Source organism: Heterobasidion irregulare, assembly GCF_000320585.1.
Source record: "Heterobasidion irregulare TC 32-1 unplaced genomic scaffold scaffold_02, whole genome shotgun sequence".
In the NCBI taxonomy this organism is placed as follows: domain Eukaryota; kingdom Fungi; phylum Basidiomycota; class Agaricomycetes; order Russulales; family Bondarzewiaceae; genus Heterobasidion; species Heterobasidion irregulare.
This window is the reverse complement of record NW_009258198.1, coordinates 1,760,507-1,781,296: the sequence shown is the minus strand read 5'-3', so window position 1 is coordinate 1,781,296 and position 20,790 is coordinate 1,760,507. Positions and strand designations below refer to the sequence as shown.

Genomic DNA, 20,790 nt, shown 5'->3' with positions numbered 1-20,790 from the left:
GTATGTCACAGTAGGTCGACAGTTAGCGGGAATACATCGCTTTTACACACAATATCGGGCCAATTCCCGTCTATTCCTGTCACCAAGCACTCACCAAGCCTTGAAGCTTGAAGTTTGGGGCTTCGAAATTTAGAATCAATCTATAGTCCTGACTCTCAGTCAGGCTGCACCGACGGCTTCAGCGACCTCCCTTTTTCAGATCACGACATGTCAAGAGCCGGTTTGCTGATCGATGGATCTAGCAGTCGTCATTTTCGTGTTAAGTGATGACTCGATGCTCAACGTACTCAGACGTATGGACGACATTGGGACTATTCCGCAAAGCCTGGGCAACCTGCTTCCCACCCGACCCGACCACACTCTCACATAACTTTATTATATACACGTTCGTCGGCTATTCCAGCTTGTCAAATGACTTGACGTTGACTTGCTGCGTTTACAATGATATTCGAAAGCTTGTCGTATGAATCTGTGCATGTTACGTCATTGAAAGGTGGGACCTGATGGGACGTAAAGTGACTCGTTCAGGGCAACTAGCAACGTTCCCTGAGTTCAGCCAGGTTCAACCTCACATTTGCGGGTAAGTATCCTACCCCGAGCCCGTATGGTGCTGTGTCAAAAACGTTCTATTGATGACTGTAACTCACGGATAGATCTTAATAGAGGATATGTTCATATACTGACGGAAGACCGCAAGGTCCGACGCTCGGCTTATCTTCAGGTATAAGTACACGCTGTTGCAGCCTGCTTCGCACAGTCACCTTCATACTGTCCTAGTCATGGCTAGTCTGCACATTACGCCACCACACGATGGCCTCTTCACCGATTCAGATGAACTGGACATCTTTCCCACACCCCCGTATTCTTCATCAGCCTCGGACTCAGAACGTACTATTCAGACAGCCCCTGTCACTCCCCACAATGAGGCTTCTGAGAGTGAGGAGGAACCATCGCCTTGCACACATTTCCTCTATAGATCCGATTATCTTGAGATAAACCTAGGTCGTAAGCTGTGGGGGCTTTCTCTGTCTGCTTATGGATTCACCGACATAGTTGACGGGACAGTCAAGCTACGGAAAGAGTGTACACATGTCGTACGGCTCACGGCGACGGTAGATCTTCCCTTTTCACACCATAGGAAGTATGCTGATTATGATTCGTCACTAATAGCTTGAAGGAAAGGTCAAAGTGACGGCTGTATCTCGAGGTGTGGTGGACGAGATGACCAGTCTGACCACGGTATACGAGACAATCGACATACCTATCTTGGATACCTCTCGAGGACCCTACTATTTGACTGAACAGCTCTATTATTTCGCGATACCCCTTCCAAACCGCATTCAAGGAGGAACCTTACCTCTGCCTCCTTCATACGCAGCTTGGAATCCTGGAGTCTCCTGCGAAGTATCCTATACCCTGAAGATTGATGCATATCGTAAAGGCCTGCTGCGAAGGCACGAAGAGTGAGCTCATCCGTCATATAAACATGCGAAGGGAGCTTATCCACCGTGTTTGCATGCAAATTGCTGCTGGTCCACTGGGTGTAACAGGAAAATTGTACCGTTACTTTATCTGCCCAAGACCTGGCCTTCTCGCCCACCGTTCCACGGGAATATTACACATGGTGGGGATACGATCAAGACGATCCACTTAATCCCTTCATTTCCTTCTGACGCTGTCCGCAGAAAAACCGTCAATGTCCCGACTGTCGAAGTATGTCCACACCTTTCGCTCGATATTGAATCTCATGTTTCAGCTCGCACGCTTTACAGCTCTCGTTGCCAGCCGCCTCAACTATGACTTCTGGCTTTCATATACCGCTGAAACTCGTCATAAACTGCTCAGAAGCGCCAGCCCTCTCCGCGCTCCTGTATCAACATGTCGATTTGAAGGTAGTGAAACGGACCCGAGCTTGGGTGAAAGGCGATCGTTTCGCTGGTGGAAGAGATATCATCTTGGGTTCCGCCGTGGCGCTTGAAACGGATACTTTCCAAGAAGGCAGAGTGATCTGCCGGTATGAGTTGAAGGTCGGAGAGCTGGGAAAAGAACAATCTTGGCGAGTGGAAGGCGCCATAGATGTATCGGTAAGGCACAACCTCGAAATTGACAGGTTGAGTCTCATAGTGTTTCTCCAGTATGTTGTCAAAATCTCCATACGTCCGCCTTATAGCTCGACAAATCTCCCGAGCTATAGTCATGTCGAGGTTTTGACTGTCGCGACTGAGCCTTGGGGCACATACGAGCGCGAGTTGCGCCAATTTGGTGCATCCGCGCCGGCTGTGGGACTAAATAACGCTGGAAGGGAACTTCGCCCCACACACAGTATGGATTGGTAATTATTGTTATGCCAGTTTAAATTCTTTTGACATCATTTCTCCCAAGATATCCCCTTCGTTACGCTAGTAGACGTTAGTTATGACAGGCATTAAATTGTGGCCATTCGGTTTCTATCATTAATTCGTATCTATATATTTTGTTCCGATGGAGCAGTCTCTCGACCTTGAATAATCTGTACAATGGATCTCGAGCGAGCAGGAGAGTAAGGCACTGAAAAGCAGTGCAGAAGTTCATAGCAGGGTGGTCGCGCTTCGCGGATCGACTCGCGGTACTGAGTGCCCCCTGCTTTCGATCCACATTTCTCCCTTACTGCGCTTCGGCATTTTGGAGCTGGAAGGCTATCCGTCCTTGTCGCTGTCGCCGAAACATAGTCATGCTTGCAGCTGCGACCTCGTTCTTCTCGCGATCCAACATCTCGCAGTCGTATGCCATCGGAGCACCGACAACGTCAAGTCGTGTTGCAACCCCAACACCATCCAGCTCACCATCAACCTCTTTGTCCGCCATCGCTCATGTACCATCCTTCCAAGTCGGTCTATGGCGTGTACAGTCTGGATCCCACAAAGTTACGAACAAACGTGTGTCTGTATGGTCTTTCGACAAGAGGAGTGCAGAGATGGATCGAATGACTCCATCTGCGCGGGAGAAAGCTCTGGACGTCCTGAAGTCGGAGGTATGTGGCTTTCTTGCGTCAAGAGAAGTACTTGACGTCGCAAGTTCCCCAGGCTACATCTCTGAGTAGGCTACGCCATCCTTGTATATTAGGTGGGTGGCGAACATTGCGTGTACACCCTCCGTGTGATCTGAAAGTGTCAATCTGAAGAAATGGTCGAACCTCTTGAGGAAACCCGAAGCGAACTGATTTTCGCCACTGAACCCTTGCTATCATCTCTTTACCTCTCCATCCCTGGCTCCCCCCATTCGTCGCCTTTGGTAGATCTGGATGAGGTGGAAGTTCGTACCAAATCAGCTCTAGATCGGTGCACTGCAGCTGATGCCATCCTTACTTAGATCCAGAAAGGTGTCTTGCAACTGTGCAAAGGCCTCTTGTTCCTCCACACCTCCGCACGTATCATCCACTCCAATATATCTCCTGGAAGTATTCTCATCAATAATGTGGTATGCGAGTCTTCCATATTTATGTTGTATATTCTGAGCTATGCTTATAAAGGGAGATTGGAAAATTGGAGGTCTCGGCTTGACAATTCCATTAACCAAACCGGACGGATCGTTGACCAGCTGGGAATTCCCCACCTTTGACAGCCGTATGTCGCCTTATACTCAACGATCGTTTGACTATGTCGGTGCGTAAGAAGGGCCATCTATTATGTTTTTTCTCATCCAGCATCTAGCTCCCGAGTATGCACTTGATGAAGTGTTGAACTTTGCTTCGGATATGTATTCTCTCGGATGTCTCATGTATGCTGTACACTGTAAGGGTGAACCCCCATTCAAGAATTTCGGCAACCTTGGCAGCTTGCGCGATAATGCAGGCAAGCCGCTCACCGGGATGCAGCGCCTGGACAAGGATCTTCAGGGTGGGTGCATATATGAAAGAAATCACCTAGTCTATTGAACTGTGACGTATAGCGATGCTGTCTTCGCTTATCACCCGACAGCCACATAATAGGCCTACTCCGGCGACTCTGCCATCTCATGCATTCTTTTCTTCGCTTCCTATATCGACTCTCAACTTCTTAGACCGTTCCAACTTTGCGGCCAAGTCAAGGGAAGAGAAGATATCTTTCATGAAGGGGCTGACGAACGTTCTGGACCGATTCTCTGATGGCCTTCAGACACGTAAAATACTACCTTCACTGCTTGAAGAGGTGTGCTCGATAGTTTGTCTGGTGTGATCGAATTGCTCTTGGCTAATGGTATGTTTCAGATGAAAGATACCCATTTGCTTCCATACATCCTGCCAAACGTGTTTTCGATCTCTAAGATACTTTCTGCGCCACAATTCGCCACTCTCGTTCTACCTAGTCTGAAGCCTCTATTTGCCATAAAAGAGCCGCCTCAAAACATGCTCACGCTTTTGGATAACCTTGGAATGCTGCAGAGCAAGACTGAGAAGCATGTTTTTCGTGAACGTGGGTATTCTCTATTCTAGTAATTAGCATTCAATGATTGATGCTTGAAACATTTCAGATGTATTACCTCTAGTATACAATGCACTGGAATCTGAACATGCTATTGTCCGTCACCCCCCTGCCTTGGAACTTCATTTTCATTCTCTAACATCGTCCAGGTTCAAGAACGCGCTCTGAAGGTAGTACCAGATCTATGCGAAACCATTGATTATGCCGAAGTCCAAGGTGTTGTGTTCCCGAGAGTTGCCGTACGCTATCGAAGTTTTCATCTTACTCACCTACTAATGCGACTCTTAATGCAGATGGTGTTTACAAAGACACGTATTCTGTCAGTCAAAGTTGCTACCCTAGTAACCTTTCTGAGTATGGTAAAAACTTTGGATCAGGTATGTAAGTTTTAATCTGCTATAACGCCCTAGACTTACGGTCTGCGTAGTCGAGCCTTACTCAAAAACTCGTTCCCCTCTTGTCGAAAATTCGCACCAAAGAGCCAGCAGTCACGGTAGATTGCTCTGTAAATTTCGATCAATTGGCTGTAGCTGACTTTGCTTTTTAAGATGGCCACCCTATCAGTGCAAGAGGCTATGGGATTGAAAGTTGATCGAGAGGCCGTAGCTACGCTCGTTCTTCCGCAGCTTTGGGCCATGGCCATGGGCCCATGTGCGTATTTCGTTCTTCAAACCACTCGTCTACCTGTTCTGATAAGCTTAACTGCAGTACTAAACGTAGAACAGTTTCAGCGATTCATGGGCGTTATCCGCGTGTTAGGCGACCGAGTAGAGAAAGAGCACAACCAATATCTTCGCGACTCCCAACGTATAGAAGACCGCTCAGCTACAGCGGTGAATGGCGCGTCCCCCGGGACTGCCTTCAACCCATCTGTTGATTTCGCCAGTCTCGTCGGTGGCAGTACGATGATCAAGGCAGATGGTACACCTGATCCGAATGGAGGCTGGGAAGATGATATGTGGGGAAGCATCCTTTCGTCATCAAATGCCGAGGTTTGTATATTTCGCCTATCAAAGAAAACCATACAATACTAAACGTGTCCCACAGACTCCTCGAATGGCAAGCCCCTCCGCTGCATCTATGACAGTTGTTGCATCTGTAACGCAACAAACACAGTCATTACCATCTTCGCCGAAGATAGCCTCTATACCGGTCACCAATGGCGGTGTGTCCCAAATGCTACGGCCAGGAGGAAAGGGTCTCGGGGCCAAGCCGATTCCGTCAACTTCATTCAACACCTCCGCGTTTTCGCCGGGTCCGCAAGTCAGTCGGCCTCCCAACTCCTCTAATCTGGGAATGCAGCCAATGCAACCAAACAATACCGGTGGCAACGCCCGTTTCTCCCAGACATCGAATGCTGGGAAGTCAACGCGCAATGTCTCGCTATCTGAGATCGCAACTTCTCCCCGCCCCGCATTGAAACCATCGATTTCGAGTCCACCGACCCAGCCATCGCAGCGGACAGCGCCGAATTACAACCTATCTTTTTCGACAATGTCGCCATCAGTCCCAACCATGCAGCCATCAGTCCCAATCATGCAGCCGAGCATGCAGCCGTTGACGCCGCAGATCTCGCGTCCAGGGATGGGAGATTTACTCACACCATCGAAGCCACCACAACCTTCCTGGGGGAGTGCTGGTGCAAGTAAACAACTCTCCAAGGACGATTGGGGCGACTTTGACCCGTTGGCGTGATCTCCATTGACACTTTTCTCATTGCCTTTTTGCGATTATATATCGTACGCATATTTCACATGGGTAATCTATCAGAGCTGGACTGTCAGAGAGTGTCCCTCTCGATTTCGACGCCTTGTTGGCTTCGCACGTCCCATGCTGGTACTATGGTCTGATGTTCTTCATCAGTGTCCTTGAATTGTAAAGGTATGACATCCGCCTGGATGGGAATGTTCAGGATATCCTTCAGGAGAATCAATGCGCCTAGCTTAGAAGCGACGATGTTCTTCTCCTGGCAATATGCACTGGCGATACCTGACGACCGCGATTGAAATGCGTTCAGGGAAACAGATGACGACAACTAAAGTACCCACAATTTGCACAACCTTCGTCTGTCTCGCATTCACACGTTTCCACGGTTTCGCAGGCATGGCGCAAAATGTCAGAGACTAGAAAAAATCTGAGATATACATGAAGCTTCTGGACGAGACTGGGAAATATACCATGATCAAAAGCTTTGGCTGCAACGCCGCCTCCCTTCCCTGGTACATCATAAAATATGACACTTTGCGAGTTTAAGCGGTACGACGAGATAGAAGTAGCCTATAGCCACGTACCGCGCTGGTCGTTTCCTCTGTGTTCCGGCAGCCTTGTATTCTTTCTCCGCTGCTTTACATTCCGTCCGCAAGTCAGCAGCCATAGGAAAACGGTTCAGAAAGGCATGCTGTGCAGAATGGATTGCTTCCGCTATATTGAAGCCCTTGTCCTTCATCAGCTTGAGCGTTTCCCTCGACACATCAATCCACATGCCAGTCGTAGAGCGCTCGTAGGGTGGCATATCGACATCGACGGTGTCGAGGATGACTTTAGCCCTGTTCATGTATTAAATTCCGTACGCACACAAAAATAGACGGATTCTACCTTATTTTGAAAAAGCCTGACACCATCCAAGTTCAAAACAAACGAAGTGAGGATTCAAGTGAGACTGCGTACCAAAAACAGTTGTCGATACATCCACTCCTGCGAGCGTTCAGCTACATTGAAGACTCGTGTCCGCTGAACCTGAATAATATGAAACGTACTGCCGTAGAACGCTTTACGAGGTGACTTTCGAATCTCCCTAATGCGGTGTGTTTGAATCGCGTCTATATCTCTGGAACGCTTGTCAATGACCAGCAACGCCATAAGATCGAAGTCCACTCATACGTGAAATCTCTGTTTTGACGTTCGACTTGAGTTATGGGGTTGGCAATGATAAAGCAGTAGCATACCTCGGGGAAGTTGTCCAGCTAACATCTGTTCGTATGACACTGGCGCGTTTGAGGTCGTGGCTGATTTCTTTCACCTGGGAGATAGGTTCGATAATGAGAGAATTGATGAGTGCACTTTTACTGACCAAAAACGTCAATCCCTGGTGAATGAACTCAAACACAAACATGTCAATCATGGATCAACAGAGAAAAAAAAGAAGACATACTATAGCGCCTGCGTACAGCTCGAATAGAGCTCTTGATATCTCGATTTCCTCAATGATGCGCACAAACCCATCACTGTGTAACTTGGTGACATCCACGACATCATACTTGTCTTCAGCGGCACCTCGCAGAGAGATGTCTTTGGCTGGAAACGGTAAGTATTTCGGGTGTGTATGAAACCTTCGACAGATATCTCAGACGCTCAATCACAAATCAAAGAAAACAGGGGCTCACCACCCTTCCTCGTCCTTGACTAACTTGGTTTCGCAGAGTTCTTTTGTTAGCAAACCGAACCATTTTTCGTCGTCCAGGGACATCGGCATCTCGTGAGCTGCACATTGAAGGTGAGATTCTAATACAAATTTATTGTTTAGATCAATGGTGATGTCGTTTGTCGGCTTGTCAAAAAGATCTCCGGGATTGTTCACATAATGTCGGTCTATAGGGAGGCTATCCGCGACGAGGACACCTAGTGCATCACGGGCTCTTCGACCTGCTCGTCCGATTTGTTGTCGCTGCAATGGCTGTCAGAAATGCGAAAAAAAAAGCACATGATGTACAACTGACAAAGCTGGCGAGGCCGCCTGGAAAGCCAAGCATGATTACAGCATCCAAGACACCGATATCTACGCCCAATTCGAGAGCATTGGTAGCAATAATTCCTAATAAATTACCAGAAAATGCTTCGTGTTCAATTTTGCGACGGTCTTCTTGAGCATAACCTGTGACCTAGAAGTGAGTTCAGATCATTTTTACGGTTGGGGTGACGAACCTCCTCTGTAAGACATAACTTTGTTGAGTATGTCATATCGGCCCTCCTCGCTGAGTTGAGCTCGAATTGCTTTCATAGCCTGGAAGATTGTAAATCTCGTGGAGTGTCACAGAAAGGCCGATCAGCTCCTACCAATTCACACATCTTCCGGACCTTCAAATATATGAGTACGTGAGTTTCAACATCTGAAACAACTTACCTTGCAAAAGAGGATAACCCGGATACCCCTCTTCATAAGATACCTCATTAACCCGGTGGCCTCGCTCATTGGACTGTGGGATCCCATGCCAGGGGCCAGAGGGTCGATGAATGGTGCATCCCATATCAAGAAGTCTTTTCGGCCAGACGGGGCGCCATCCTCCGTTATGGCCTCAACGCTCTGGTGGGAACATTTAGGGAATGCATCAATCGCTGAGATTGCAAAGTCAAGTACTTTAAGTCCAAACATCATCTTCATGTGTTCTCCAGGTTGAGCAATGGTCGCACTGCACGACACAAAGCGGATACGCTGGTCTGCTAATCGTAAGCGGGAAGTACGTTTCAGCTCATGATCGTCACTTACTGCCTACTGCCGCACAAATTCTTCGTAGACGTCTCAGGACCAGGGCTACGTGGCTGTATTGAAAAGATCAATGCTTGTGCTGTGATCAGTGACGAAAAACAGAACCTTCCGAATGAGTCTGTATAATAATGCAGTTCGTCAACAGCAATGAGCTTCAAGTTCTTTAAGAATCTAGTTTCTGGTTTATCGGTGGGATAGAGGGCAGGATATTGGTAACATCACGCTACCTTCGCCATAAATCTTCGTGGGGTAAGATAGACATGTGTATCATTTCCTACAATGAATGAGTGAGCTGCATTTGCCTATTCTAGTAAATGTCCTACGCACGAAATTAGTGAAAATGACGGATACTGTGTCGCGAATCTCTAGAGAAGGAAGCCAGAGTTTGGTTGTGGTCATGCTCATTCTGATGATGTTGCTTACCTCGCCGCATTTCTTGAGGCGTATCCCCGTCGTATGTAGCAACCTTGTTGAGGAGCCGTTGGTGTTACGGGCAATATAAAAATAAGTTGGTTCACCTTGATATGCTCGAGTCCAGGACACGCGCATAAAAGCTGTTCAAGGGCAGCTTTCTGATCCTGCGCGAGAGCCTAGCGTAGGATGTAAGCGTCTGCAGCTGGTGAGTGCAGGGTAGGCAGACCTTCGTTGGGTATACATACATTGCCGTCGCCGCATGGTCTTCTTCGAGGAATCCCAATACCGGAGCCTATCATTGTATTTCATATTGACTACAGCACTTGCTAAGGGCAGGTCTTACCTGATAGATAACAGATTTACCGGAGGCGGTACTTGTTGAAACAATGACATCTTTATTCTCCTGTAAAGCTTGAAGAGCCGCAACTTGATGTGTATATAGGGAAGTTATCTTCCGAGAATCCCTGAATGCTCGCTGAACAGTTTCTGAGAGGGGTGGATCTAGCACTTCTGCAAGCAAATCGCAAGAGTCAGAGTTGATCAGATTTGATTAAGTGCGCACAACTCTCACCAATATTCCCCTCCCTTGCCTCAAATATTCTCCGCTCAACAATCTGCTTTCTATACCACTCAGCCTTCTCTATTTCGGCAATGATATCTTCGACCGATGGACGGTCCTCAGCACTTGGTATCTCCATCTTGTCAGTGTCACTGAACGCTGCAGTCTTCATGGTTGGGTGAACGGGTATGTGATCATGGGCTGCTGCTTGCAAGAGGGTTGCCGGATCTTCAGATTTTGGGGTCGCCTCAAGGAGCCTGCAAGTTGCTGATTTGAGATGATGTCAAGAATTACACGATTTGGTCAATTTCACTCATTGACTGCCAGGGCAAAACGCTCGTTTCGTTTTTCAATTAGTTTCTTGACCTGAATAGGCGTCAAAGACGGCGGAAGAGTGAACCTGCGGATATTGAGATGTCAGAAAATGTGATGACCAACGCGGAATCTCACATGTATGAGTCTCCTTTGTTGCCTCTCACATTGTCGAGAAAATCAAGGACAAGGATGTGTTCATCTGAATTTGTGTCATGAGATGAAGGTCCTGATTGCATGAATTTCCTAAAGTCCGGAGACGACGCTCGACCGTTAGTCTGTTGAGTAGCATTGATACGTATCTCGTCTTTCGGGGTGTACGCGAACTTTACGACATCTGGGAGAAGTGCTCTGAACATCCAACGGAATTGAGCTTAGAAGAATTTATGAGCAGACATAGAGCAGTACTTGAGTTCGGCAACTTTCGAGAGTTCCAACGGCCTGTACTTCGGTTCACTGGTCTGTATTCGATGAACCACAAATGAGTGCACGCACTCTTTGAGTATGCTCTCAGCAGATTTGCGGACCACTGGAAAAGTAGTAGCAAGGTGCTTTCTCGACGAGCAGAATGCTAAGACAGTGTTCAACGCCTATATTTCAACGTTCAAAGCAATCTCAGATATAGTTATTCACCGGCGAACCATACCTTAAAAACCTGCAAAGCGCCGTTAGTTCAAGAGACAGATGGATAGTATAGGAGACCAGGGCGTTGACAGGGCCTACCTTGAACAACTACAACGCCTTACGGTCATCGTATATCATGGTCAGAGGTATGTCAGATGCTCACGTCCTGAAAATATTTGGGCCACCCTTGATCAACCCTCTTTTGAGCCTCTGCCTTACCGACACCCTTTGCGTTAGTGGGTTTGCGACGCTTCTTGATATTCGGCTCATCATCTGCCAGAGGTTCTTTGGATTTTCTCTTTCGAGCAGGCCTTGCTAAGGAAGAGCCAGGTAGAACAGGTAAATTCATGTCGTGGCAGACTTCGAAAGAGAGACGGGGCTAGCGGCACAGTATAGTGTATTACGAAGCTTTCTCTGGTCTTTCTATCCCCCGACTATTAGCTCCGACTCCCATCCATCTCAATGGTTGTCCGTTTCTTGCGTCTTGATCCGTACGAACTTCCACAACTCGTATTAGCTTGATGACATTTCCTGCAGGTGAGTATGCGGAGAGGCAGCCCTTTTGCTATCGTGATGTCATACTCAAAGCTTTTCTCTGCAATGTAGTCATGCCTCGTGATAACAAGTCCTACCCTTTCCTCATAAACGAGGGAAATGAAGAGCTTCACAGGCAATTTCATGTTCTGATCATGACACTTTGTCTCGTCACTGCCATCAACAATGACGGTGTATCGACTTTCAGCAGGTTTCCCAGTGATGTCACTCCACGGTCGACCCATCCTGATGTTCAAATTTGCGAAGATGCAGCGATGCTATCAGTGCCGTCGGTACCCTGTTGGTTCGGAATAATGAAGTCGTCGCTTTGACGGGTCATTGCGAGGCTAATGCCTTCGAGGCCCTGATCGCGTTCGAGCCCACTACAGAGGATGACGATGACGATGATGGACAAGAGACAACGGCGGAGAGAATGTCAGCGGAGCCTTGTGTTCCAGGCAACGGCCATACCGCTATTGCAAACAGTCTTATTAACCCTCGTAGTGAAACTATCACGAGTAAGCACTGTGTCGTTGCTACAAGAACGTCTCATCCGTAAGATTGTGGTGGATAAGCAACCCTACTTCGTACTCGGCCATGGGTAAGCTTTATTCTGGTGACCCTTTTCTTAATATGTGAATGTGTTAGATAGTCTAGATTCTTTAGAGAACCACGCAGAGACCTTGTTCGACTATTTCTCCATAGTTCGTCAATCGGTGATCGACAAACGCCCTCAAGACAGCGGCCCTATTACCGACTTGATGATACGCTATATCATGACCGTTTCTTGGCAGAAGATGCACCGGTGCATCAATGACCCGCTTTCTGTGTCAATTCTCTATCGCTCGAAGAGTATTTCTGGCGAAGCTATCCAGCGATGCTTTGCAGCGAGGTGGCCTGACGACGCTCCCTGGGTTTCATCCAAGAAGGATCATGTACTTGGTAGATGTTTCCCGATTCATTTCAAATTCATGATCAACAAAAAATACCCGGGACTACCCCAAGTCGATGGCAAAAAACTGCGCCGAAAAATCATGCAGCGTCCAGCAGGCACTGCAGGTAAGATATGACATGGCCATCGCTGTTCTGACTACTCATATTTCATATATGACCGGGACACATGTGTGAAATTTCACCATGTCGTCTACTACACCCTCGAATTTTACGCATTCGTACTCAATCTCCCCCGTACCTCTCAATCCGAGCGTCGGGAGCACTTGTCACATTTACAAACCAAGGACTTGAACACCCATGACCTTTCTCAAGCTGAAGAATTGGCCGAGTCCGCGTTGGCCACAATGCGATCTGCCATCACGAGCCTCAATCATGCTTCCAATCTGCTCTGTCGGTTTGCCACTTCTGAGATGCTTGCCTTACACCTCCAGACATTGACCGCAGACCCCATGCGCGCGCTCTTGCCAGTAGACCTGCCGCTCCCGGGGACACTCAATGCTGACAAGGGAACAAAAGTTGGCGTTGATGGAACCCAAATCCATGAATCCAGGACCGCAGAAAATATCGTTGATTTCTACTCCAGGTGGTTTCAATCACAGAGTAGTCACCCGATAGCTTTGTTTCAGTTGGCAAAACATCCCCGTTGTTGGAGCCAGAATCCGATTTTGGACAACCTCAGCGTTTCTCTTCTTGCCATAAGGCCCTCCACATCTGCAAACGAAGCATCCATTGGCGAAGAGTGGAAAGAATTGATCAGATCGGGTTTAGATGAGTCTGAGGCATGCTCTGCAGGTTCTGTTGATCCGTCTCCCCTAGAACATCATTAATACCGGTCTGATCGTAGAAAATTGCGGTGCCACTCCTGCTAATTCGAGTTCGGAACTCGCTTCACGAAGTGACGATATTTTGCGTATCATTCAAGAAACTTTAGCCAATGCGGCTAATAGTCCGGGCTTCAAGAACGTCCCGATATACAAAGCATCCTGTCACAAGTCTCCAAATCGCCAGAAGCAACAATACCAAACACCGAATGGTGATTTGCCTTCCATTTCCAGTGGAAGGGTACACTGTGAGGCGGCCATGATGGCTTTCATGTTGGACAACAATCTCCATGTTGCGGAGGAACGCCGTATGAAGGTGTGTTTTTCCCCTGCCACTAATCTCTCAACTGGCGAGCTGTCCAGAGTCAGTTGCCCGATTCTATCATGGCGACGAAACCTCCATGTCCTGTCTGTGTGGTGGTAGTGATAGAAATGAGAGGAACGATTATCGGCGCTCAATACAGTCACTCCACGTTGTCTCCCGTCAAATTGTCTGTTTGTCTTCCTCTAGAGATCATCCAGAGGTTGTTGACTCGGTTCAGATACTATCTCAGCATCGAGCTCGAAGTCATGTTGAAGAATGACAGACATAGGGACACCGTTTCTGGGTGGTCCAAGGCCCGATAGGACAGCAAATCCGAGCACAGCGAAAGTGACATTTCCGTTCGCAGTGACATGTAGCCCAATTGATAGACAACATCGAGGCTGTGGACAAGCTATACCAGTAATCGAGCTCTTCATTTAGCATGCCAGATTATACACAAATCTTGTATCTTATCTATCTTCTATACGCTACAATATTGGACTTGTTATTGTCCCTCGCGATGTCCCCCTCGACAACCTCATTGACAGACCTCGGCGCGAGACGCGACATGTCACGCGATGAAATCTGGCCAAGCGTGACCAAGCTCTCTTTTAGTTCTTTGTTGGCCCTCCTATAGTTTGTGAGTTCCGCGTATCTGACGGATTCACCAATCACCCTTGACACCAGAAAGCATACTTCAGGTCCTCCAAGTCATGCGTCCTTCCGTACCGCGCCTCCTCCGAATTCTTCCTCGTAGTGCGGTGGTGACAACAGAGCCTGGAGCTTCCAAACTGCCCAAAGCCAAGATCTTCGAGGAACTGCCAAAAGATGTCAGGAAGCCACCGTCGCTCCTCGAGGTGCTATTGAAGCGAAAGGAAGAAGCTGGTGCAAGCTATCCACCAAACATTCGGATAGAACCGGTCATGTCGAGGCAAACGTTCGCGGGGGTCGCTAAGGAAGTCAGGGCCTCATTGCGAGCTACGTTGAGAGAGCGATAAGGTGTGCTCACAAGGCATGCGACGGCCGGAGTAATTGTGAGTGACCTACTCGAGCCATAGCATTCTAGCGAGGGTGACCTCGGACTGACACAAACTCTCTGCATTGCGCCGTCGCGCCTGCATTCATATGTATTTTCCCCTCTCCATTTACCTTCAGCTCCATTATACTTGATCCCGTTGAGACTCTTTGGCAAGACATCGACAACTTACATAGTAACATGGTTCGTTGCTCAGTGTCATTGTGTCAGATATTTGTGATTCCTTCAACATATATGCCTCTAATGTTGGTTCAGTCTGACCAATGAGTGCTTTCGCTGCTCTCCATCTCTCTCCATCAACGCATGTAGTATCACTAGTCAGCCTACCACGTCATTCGAACGGAAACGTGCACCAGGAACTCTTATGCATATGGTTAATTGATTTTTATACATAGCGACATTTGAGTTAAGCGCTAGCTAGTACGTGTTTGTCGGACCGGAGGGTTAGGAATCAGGATCACTTAAACAAGGCCTCATAGGCATCAGGCCTCGTCAACCTACCCCCATCAACAGTTCCCATGTCGTCAAGGGTGTGGAAAGGTAGTAACTTTGCTTCTGTTCTAGCTTGACCGCATCATCCACTAACTAGCTAGCTCTTGCTTGCAGTCTTGGTCCCATTACTTCTCTTTCCGTCCTTTTCCGCCCTCGCATTCCGTTTCCTTGTCGGACACCTCGTGAAATCCGGTGGTGGGGCATTGATCAGGGCCCAATGCCCTCCCAATGATGGTGCTTATGCGCTTGTATACACCTCAGTTCCAGGCATCGACAAACAGCTCTGCATACTCGTCACGTTCTTTCATGCCGCTTTCCAGCCCAAAACCGCCCTCTTCCTCGCCGAGTTCGCTGCGTCTGGCGCCGCATTTATCGTATTGCCATACGTAGAAGCTTCGCGTCAAGGCCGTCCTTTCCTGCTCGCCTTCCCGACCCTATTCGGCATCATGTACCAAAATATCGGTGTGGGGGTCATGTATCCCCTGTACTGGCTCGCATTCATTCTCTCGGGACAAGCGCGTCTTCGTCCGGGGCCTGCTGCAAAGATTGACCAAGCACACGCAGAAGCGACAATGTTCGCCCTTCTCATTGGCGCCGCCGTGCCATCTCTTTTGATGTATTTCTTGGACGACGCAATTGTGACTGCCGCTTGGCAGGCATTCCCTGTCTGGATGTGGTTGTCGCAGCAGGCGCACCTCCTCGTTCGTCCATCATCGCGTCATCCTCAGTCGGGTTATAAGACAATCCAAGTCCTGTTCATCGCCACTTTCATCCTTTCTGCCGCGACTCATCTCGCCGTGGTATGGCCGCTGCTCGAGGAGCCTGATGCCATCAAATACTATTTCCTTCCACGCATCGCAGTCCCAGACCCGCAGACCACGACTCTAGAATATGCAGCATTGGTATTCCTACAGTGGGACGCCACGTTCGCATTCGGACCTAGCCTCATCGGGTCTCTGTGGGTTGCAGAGACTGTGTCGCAATTTTCAATCCTTGCCCTCTGGAACGTCGTAGGGAGCATTGCGTTTGGGCCGGGGGCTGCTATCTCTGGATTCCTCTTATGGCGGGAAGCGAGGTTGAACAGTGGGCAGCTTGCGTTCACTCTCAAACAAGACTGAGGCACCGTGTATAACAGATGCTCCGACGGTAATGTGATAGCCGCACCACATAACAGTCGATGTTAAAGACAAGAACAGGAGCATATAATATACTATACAGTTGGACGATACCATAACCAAACATGAAGAATGACTGGAAACCTTCACTGGTTCACCGCTTACCCTTCTTGCCATTAGATTTCGCGGGAACTTTCTTTTTTGGCCGGCTGTCAGAATCGTCAGAATTATGCCCGCGTCCAACCTCGACTCGTTTCTTGTCGGCTGCATCGAGTAACGTCAGTGAGCCGTCAACAAAACGGGAGAGCATGATACGAACATTTCGCGGCCTTCTTCTCCAACTCATCCCAGTCTTCGCCTACGAGAAAAAACATAAGCGGGCGCTAGGCATGCTCTTCGATGCAGTACATACCATCACTGTCGTCATCGAAGTTCGACTCGCTACCTTCGTCATCACTTGCGTCCGACCCATCAAACACGCTTCCAGCATCTTCACTCTCCTCACTCTCTTCTTCGACAGACTCAGCCTCAAACTCGGATTCAGTATCAGAGTCGTCGTCTTGATCGGACTGAAGGAGCGCATGTAAGATGGTCGTATGGTCACAAGAAACAAAGGGCAACGCACGTCATCGCCACCTGTACCGCCAAGGAAGTTCCATCCACCGGACTGGAAGAAGTCGTGAGGGCTGTCATTGATGGTCTTCATAATCGGTCCCCAGTTCAAATTGACGGGTCCTTCAGCCAGTGGAATGTCAACAGAACTTTAAAATAGATGTTAGGAACGCTCTAATTGAGGACGAAACAACTTACTCAAGCCAGTTCTTCACGTCGTCCAGTTGAGCACTTGGTATCGAATTGATATGAAGTGGTGTTTTCGTGAAGTCCTTGAAGACCAAAACCACATCAAATTGTTTCAACCCGAACTGAACACGCTCCAAGGACGCGATCTCGATTTCCGCCAGCGTGACAACCAGGAAAGGAGGATCTGATAGATGGACAAGACACTCGGTGGTAGGCTGCAGGCGAACATTCGTGCGGAAGGGGACACCCTCAAATGACAGCTCTCGGAAAGGGATATCCGGTTCCAGAGTATCACCAGTCTACAAGACAGATAATTAGAGGACTGAGCGGCGGCGGTATTATTTGAGGAACATACGAAGGAAGTAGAGGCTTCAGTGATTTTCTCTGCAAAGGATTTGAATTCCTTGTTCATGATCTGTCTTCGTTTACGCTCCTGCTGCTCCATTTCGATCTCATCCTCATCACCATAGCGATACTTCCGTTTACGGTTACCCGTCTCGTCGAACTGAACATCAGATGCCTCACGGAAGAATTGAACATCCTGCACCAAGGTCAGTCGGTATATTCATACTGCGCGGAAGGTGAGACGAACGTGGGCTTTCTTCTTGCCAATCATGATAGGAGCTTTGAGATGAATGTGAATGATGACGAGCAATTCATGATCGCATGGTTGGAAGAACAGATGTTTGATGTTGCTGAAAAGTATGTCTTTCGCCATAATTCAGAAGCCTTAGTCAAGGAGTGCGAGTGAATGTATGTTTGGACTCACCGATCTTCTGGGTACCCATGGGTGACTGGTACCGCAGACCATTCTGGTGAATTTCGACCTCTCCTGGCAATCGTTTACCATCGAGTGCAGGTCGCACAAACACTTCAGGCAACTTGATCGGCCGACGTCCTTTCATTTCAACCAAGATGTCTTGTTCAATAACATCAGCAAGCTCTTTCTTCTGCTGCTCGCGCTTGTTCACTTCCTTCTTCAAGTCGGTGATCTGCTTGCTAATTGTGTCAAAGCGATGGCCGTCCGCCGACCGGTATGTGACAGATCTGATAAATGTAGCGTCAGGATCCTCGAAAGGCTGAAAACCCAGTTAGTGGCTCGAAATCAGCAAGATGAATGTCCCAATGTACCGTGTCTTCCTTCTTTCCTGCAAGCTGTCCCGGTGTCTGGAAGTTGACGCGCAGATAGGTAAATTCGCCCTCGTCGTTCTTGCTGACATTTTTGATGGTGTTGATGTGGAACGGAACAGCAAAGCCGTGTATAGGCAAGACAATCGTTTGAGCTTTGCGGTCAACAAATATCTGAATCGCATCTTTAGCATCGAGCAGGCTTCCAATAATCGAGAAGGGCATACCCGCAAACTCTCAGCCTCCTTGGGTAAACCGAGCTCTCCCTTGTAGCTCTGGAAGCGCTTCCAACCTTTGCCCTCCTTGCCACCCCCACTTGCACCTTCTTCTGAATACTTTTCGAGTCCCTCTGCCTGAAGTGACTGATGTAATTCGCGCTGATGTTCTTTGATCTTAGTTGCGGCAGATTGTAAGACCTCCTCCTGAGCAGCACTGCGAGTCTTGTTTCGTAATACTTTGCCGCCAGCCGTCTTGTGCTTTGTGGGCGAAGGATTACCGTTGGTGGGCTTTGCCGCAGGTTTCTTGGCTTGTTTTGATTCCTCCTCACCGCCATCGCGTGTGATGTAGAAGAGGGTGTCTTTCGTATGCTTGACTCCTTCAGTGAGACAAATAGCCTTGTCATGACCGACCTTGACAGTGTCGACGAGTTGAAGAGCATACCTGATCAGAGTAGATGAGAAACAGCTGTCATACATTATGATACACTTACTTCTTCTTATCTCCGTCTTCGAGGTCTTGGAAACCGAGGGAAAGGTTGAAAACCATGTTGGCTTTGAGCTGGCGACCGTTTTTAGGAGACAAAAGGTATGCAGAATCTCGGAACTCCATTCCCATCTTCGGGGCTGTCAGTTTGTTGAGAGAGTCAGTGACAAAAGATTCACTCACTCCGAATCCGACATTCTTTACAAAATGCTTTTCAAGGTCAGGATTTTTCTTCTTGATGAAAGCCAACGCATGCTGGTACACATCTCGTGCCGTCACACCGTCCTTCATTTTCGACAATAACTCCGTTTGCAACGATAAAAGTAAATTGTATATAGATTCTTGCTCCTGAAGGCTGTGTCAAAGCACAAACAAGGGCGTAAGGAAAAGAACGGTACCTTGTCAGGGTCGACAATAAACGTACGGCCAACATTGGAACAGTAACCCTTGTATCGCATTCCTAAGGACACCAGGAGAACGCCCTTGTGAGAGATGTTATCTTCGCTGGACTCTGCAGTGGACTTCAGATCATATCCTGCTCTTGAAGATCGTGACTGGACGATCGGCGAATAGCAAAATTCTGTCGATGGCCAATCCACCTAACAAGTTTCATCCTGAGTAGGTAGGTTCAGATACCAAAGCCAGGAACGTGATGGCGTACATCGTTTAAGCCGCGTCCCTTGCTCCAAACTTTCATGTCTGGACCTTTTGCGGTCTCTCCCTCTCCGGATCCTAGACGAGCCTCGAATTGCGCGGATAACTGGTCATGTGAGATCTTAGCTTCTCTGTCTAGAATCTGCTCAAGCTTGAGCGCTACATGGTGAGTGAGTAGTGTGGAAGTCAAGTTGGCCGAGGTACGAATGGCTTTCTGGGAACCTGATCAATGATACAGTCATAGTTTCGCAAAAAGGTCTTACAAGCTCTTCATCGTCCTTAACAGCCATGAAGGAAGATATTGAAGGCGCAATGTCGGACATTTCTGGCTTTTTGCTCGATACAGATAACGCTTTCTTCCACTCATCATATAGTTTGCCAGTGTAAGACTCCTTGGTCAGGGTACCAATGCGTTGGTGTGACGTGAAGGCTTGAAGGAACTTCGGGAGGGCATCACTGGGTGGATCCTTCGGCTTCCCTTGAGCATAAATCTCCACAGGAACTACGGTCTTGTGTTTCGCGAGTTGTTCAAGAATCTTCGCTGTTATATGCATCGCCTCTTAGGACAGAATGGCGAGAGATGATGATGCTAGTACCTTTCTTTGCAGAGCATAAGATAGAAACGCGCTCTTTTTCAAAAAGCATGAATGTAGAGGGAAACTCGTATCCCAGAAGCCAAGTCTAGAAACCCCTTCGTGTCAACAGAGGCGAGCACGAACAACAAACCAGGTCACAACGTACTTGGAACGCGGTGCCCTTCCTGACAGGTTCATCCTCTCCAGATGGGTCTCCGGCAGCGAGAAAGAGAGCGTCTACGTCGACAATCGTGCTGTAGTCGTCATTTTTGGTCGCTTTCTGGAACCCAAATAACATGAGCATGAGGAGCAGCCTCATGCTAATTGCTCAATGGAGTTGCTCACTGTCCATGAATCGACGATATGTTTGAGACGGGAGTTAAATTGCTCTTTGTTGAGCTGGACATCCATGACGAGGAGAGCGAAGTGTTGGAGGAAGGAAGGAGGAGGGTGTTAGCGGTCAAGGGGAGAGGGACGGCGCGTCAGTGGCGAATAGCAAAATCACACTGTGACCCATCGCGTCAGTCGGAGTTTGAACTGACTAGACTCAGTGCGACTCAGTAGACGCGTCCTTCAAGTCCACCCAGCCCGGTAAGTCACAGCAAACTTCACATCCGTAGTCCTATTGATCGAACCTTTTGCGATGTCAGACTGTCCTAGTAATCATTATGTGAACTGGTTGACGTCCGGTGTGCAGCGCCCACACACCTTACAAACGAGGAGAAAGGAAGACTCAATCACCATCGTTGGCCGCTATTGTCGCTTGGGTGCTATTTGAAGTCCCAACTAGAACTTGAATACCGGTCAGGGATGCAGGGATATCATGGCAGGTCAGAAGTACGA

The 20,790-nt window shown here is 48.3% G+C and overlaps 7 protein-coding genes across 7 annotated transcripts; 5 read left to right on the top strand and 2 right to left on the bottom strand.

Moving 5' to 3' along the window:
- Positions 1-779: 779 nt before the first annotated feature.
- Positions 780-2,336, top strand: HETIRDRAFT_43629 (uncharacterized protein; the record flags this gene model as incomplete). Its single annotated transcript, XM_009543492.1, has 5 exons — positions 780-1,112; positions 1,171-1,463; positions 1,551-1,713; positions 1,773-2,084; positions 2,136-2,336. 5 exons carry the CDS (start codon positions 780-782, stop codon positions 2,334-2,336), a joined length of 1,302 nt encoding a protein of 433 aa, XP_009541787.1.
- Positions 2,337-2,710: 374 nt separating this feature from the next.
- HETIRDRAFT_432347 (uncharacterized protein) lies at positions 2,711-6,249 on the top strand (the record flags this gene model as incomplete). The annotated part of the gene is made up of 15 exons (XM_009544230.1): positions 2,711-3,010; positions 3,063-3,102; positions 3,161-3,291; positions 3,349-3,456; positions 3,509-3,641; positions 3,690-3,875; positions 3,928-4,166; positions 4,226-4,430; positions 4,489-4,535; positions 4,589-4,678; positions 4,733-4,816; positions 4,867-4,932; positions 4,988-5,090; positions 5,148-5,431; positions 5,487-6,249. 15 exons carry the CDS (start codon positions 2,711-2,713, stop codon positions 6,132-6,134), a joined length of 2,664 nt encoding a protein of 887 aa, XP_009542525.1. The 3' UTR covers positions 6,135-6,249.
- On the bottom strand, positions 6,220-10,285 carry HETIRDRAFT_308737 (uncharacterized protein; the record flags this gene model as incomplete). Its single annotated transcript, XM_009544229.1, has 23 exons — positions 6,220-6,428; positions 6,488-6,562; positions 6,617-6,678; positions 6,731-6,985; positions 7,132-7,266; positions 7,385-7,458; positions 7,510-7,536; positions 7,591-7,768; positions 7,823-8,103; positions 8,156-8,310; positions 8,361-8,439; positions 8,493-8,513; positions 8,560-8,873; positions 8,923-8,975; positions 9,028-9,093; positions 9,150-9,196; positions 9,250-9,287; positions 9,346-9,388; positions 9,441-9,512; positions 9,563-9,628; positions 9,680-9,843; positions 9,902-10,152; positions 10,209-10,285. Coding segments are annotated over 23 exons (2,742 nt in total), but the record flags the coding sequence as incomplete, so codon positions are not given.
- Positions 10,286-11,757: 1,472 nt separating this feature from the next.
- Positions 11,758-13,767, top strand: HETIRDRAFT_168096 (uncharacterized protein; the record flags this gene model as incomplete). Its single annotated transcript, XM_009544228.1, has 5 exons — positions 11,758-11,966; positions 12,018-12,424; positions 12,632-13,111; positions 13,164-13,456; positions 13,504-13,767. 5 exons carry the CDS (start codon positions 11,758-11,760, stop codon positions 13,765-13,767), a joined length of 1,653 nt encoding a protein of 550 aa, XP_009542523.1.
- Positions 13,768-14,157: 390 nt separating this feature from the next.
- Positions 14,158-14,442, top strand: HETIRDRAFT_310379 (uncharacterized protein; the record flags this gene model as incomplete). The annotated part of the gene is made up of 1 exon (XM_009544227.1): positions 14,158-14,442. One exon carries the CDS (start codon positions 14,158-14,160, stop codon positions 14,440-14,442), a length of 285 nt encoding a protein of 94 aa, XP_009542522.1.
- A 547-nt stretch (positions 14,443-14,989) lies between these two features.
- Positions 14,990-16,048, top strand: HETIRDRAFT_379757 (uncharacterized protein; the record flags this gene model as incomplete). The annotated part of the gene is made up of 2 exons (XM_009544226.1): positions 14,990-15,020; positions 15,087-16,048. Coding segments are annotated over exons 1-2 (984 nt in total), but the record flags the coding sequence as incomplete, so codon positions are not given.
- A 193-nt stretch (positions 16,049-16,241) lies between these two features.
- Positions 16,242-20,691, bottom strand: HETIRDRAFT_424855 (uncharacterized protein; the record flags this gene model as incomplete). Its single annotated transcript, XM_009544225.1, has 19 exons — positions 16,242-16,351; positions 16,407-16,445; positions 16,500-16,656; positions 16,713-16,848; positions 16,898-17,187; positions 17,244-17,429; positions 17,481-17,596; positions 17,658-17,967; positions 18,020-18,190; positions 18,244-18,676; positions 18,726-18,850; positions 18,902-19,066; positions 19,117-19,317; positions 19,380-19,586; positions 19,636-19,913; positions 19,969-20,053; positions 20,114-20,227; positions 20,293-20,346; positions 20,656-20,691. 19 exons carry the CDS (start codon positions 20,689-20,691, stop codon positions 16,242-16,244), a joined length of 3,213 nt encoding a protein of 1,070 aa, XP_009542520.1.
- Between the last annotated feature and the right edge of the window lie 99 nt (positions 20,692-20,790).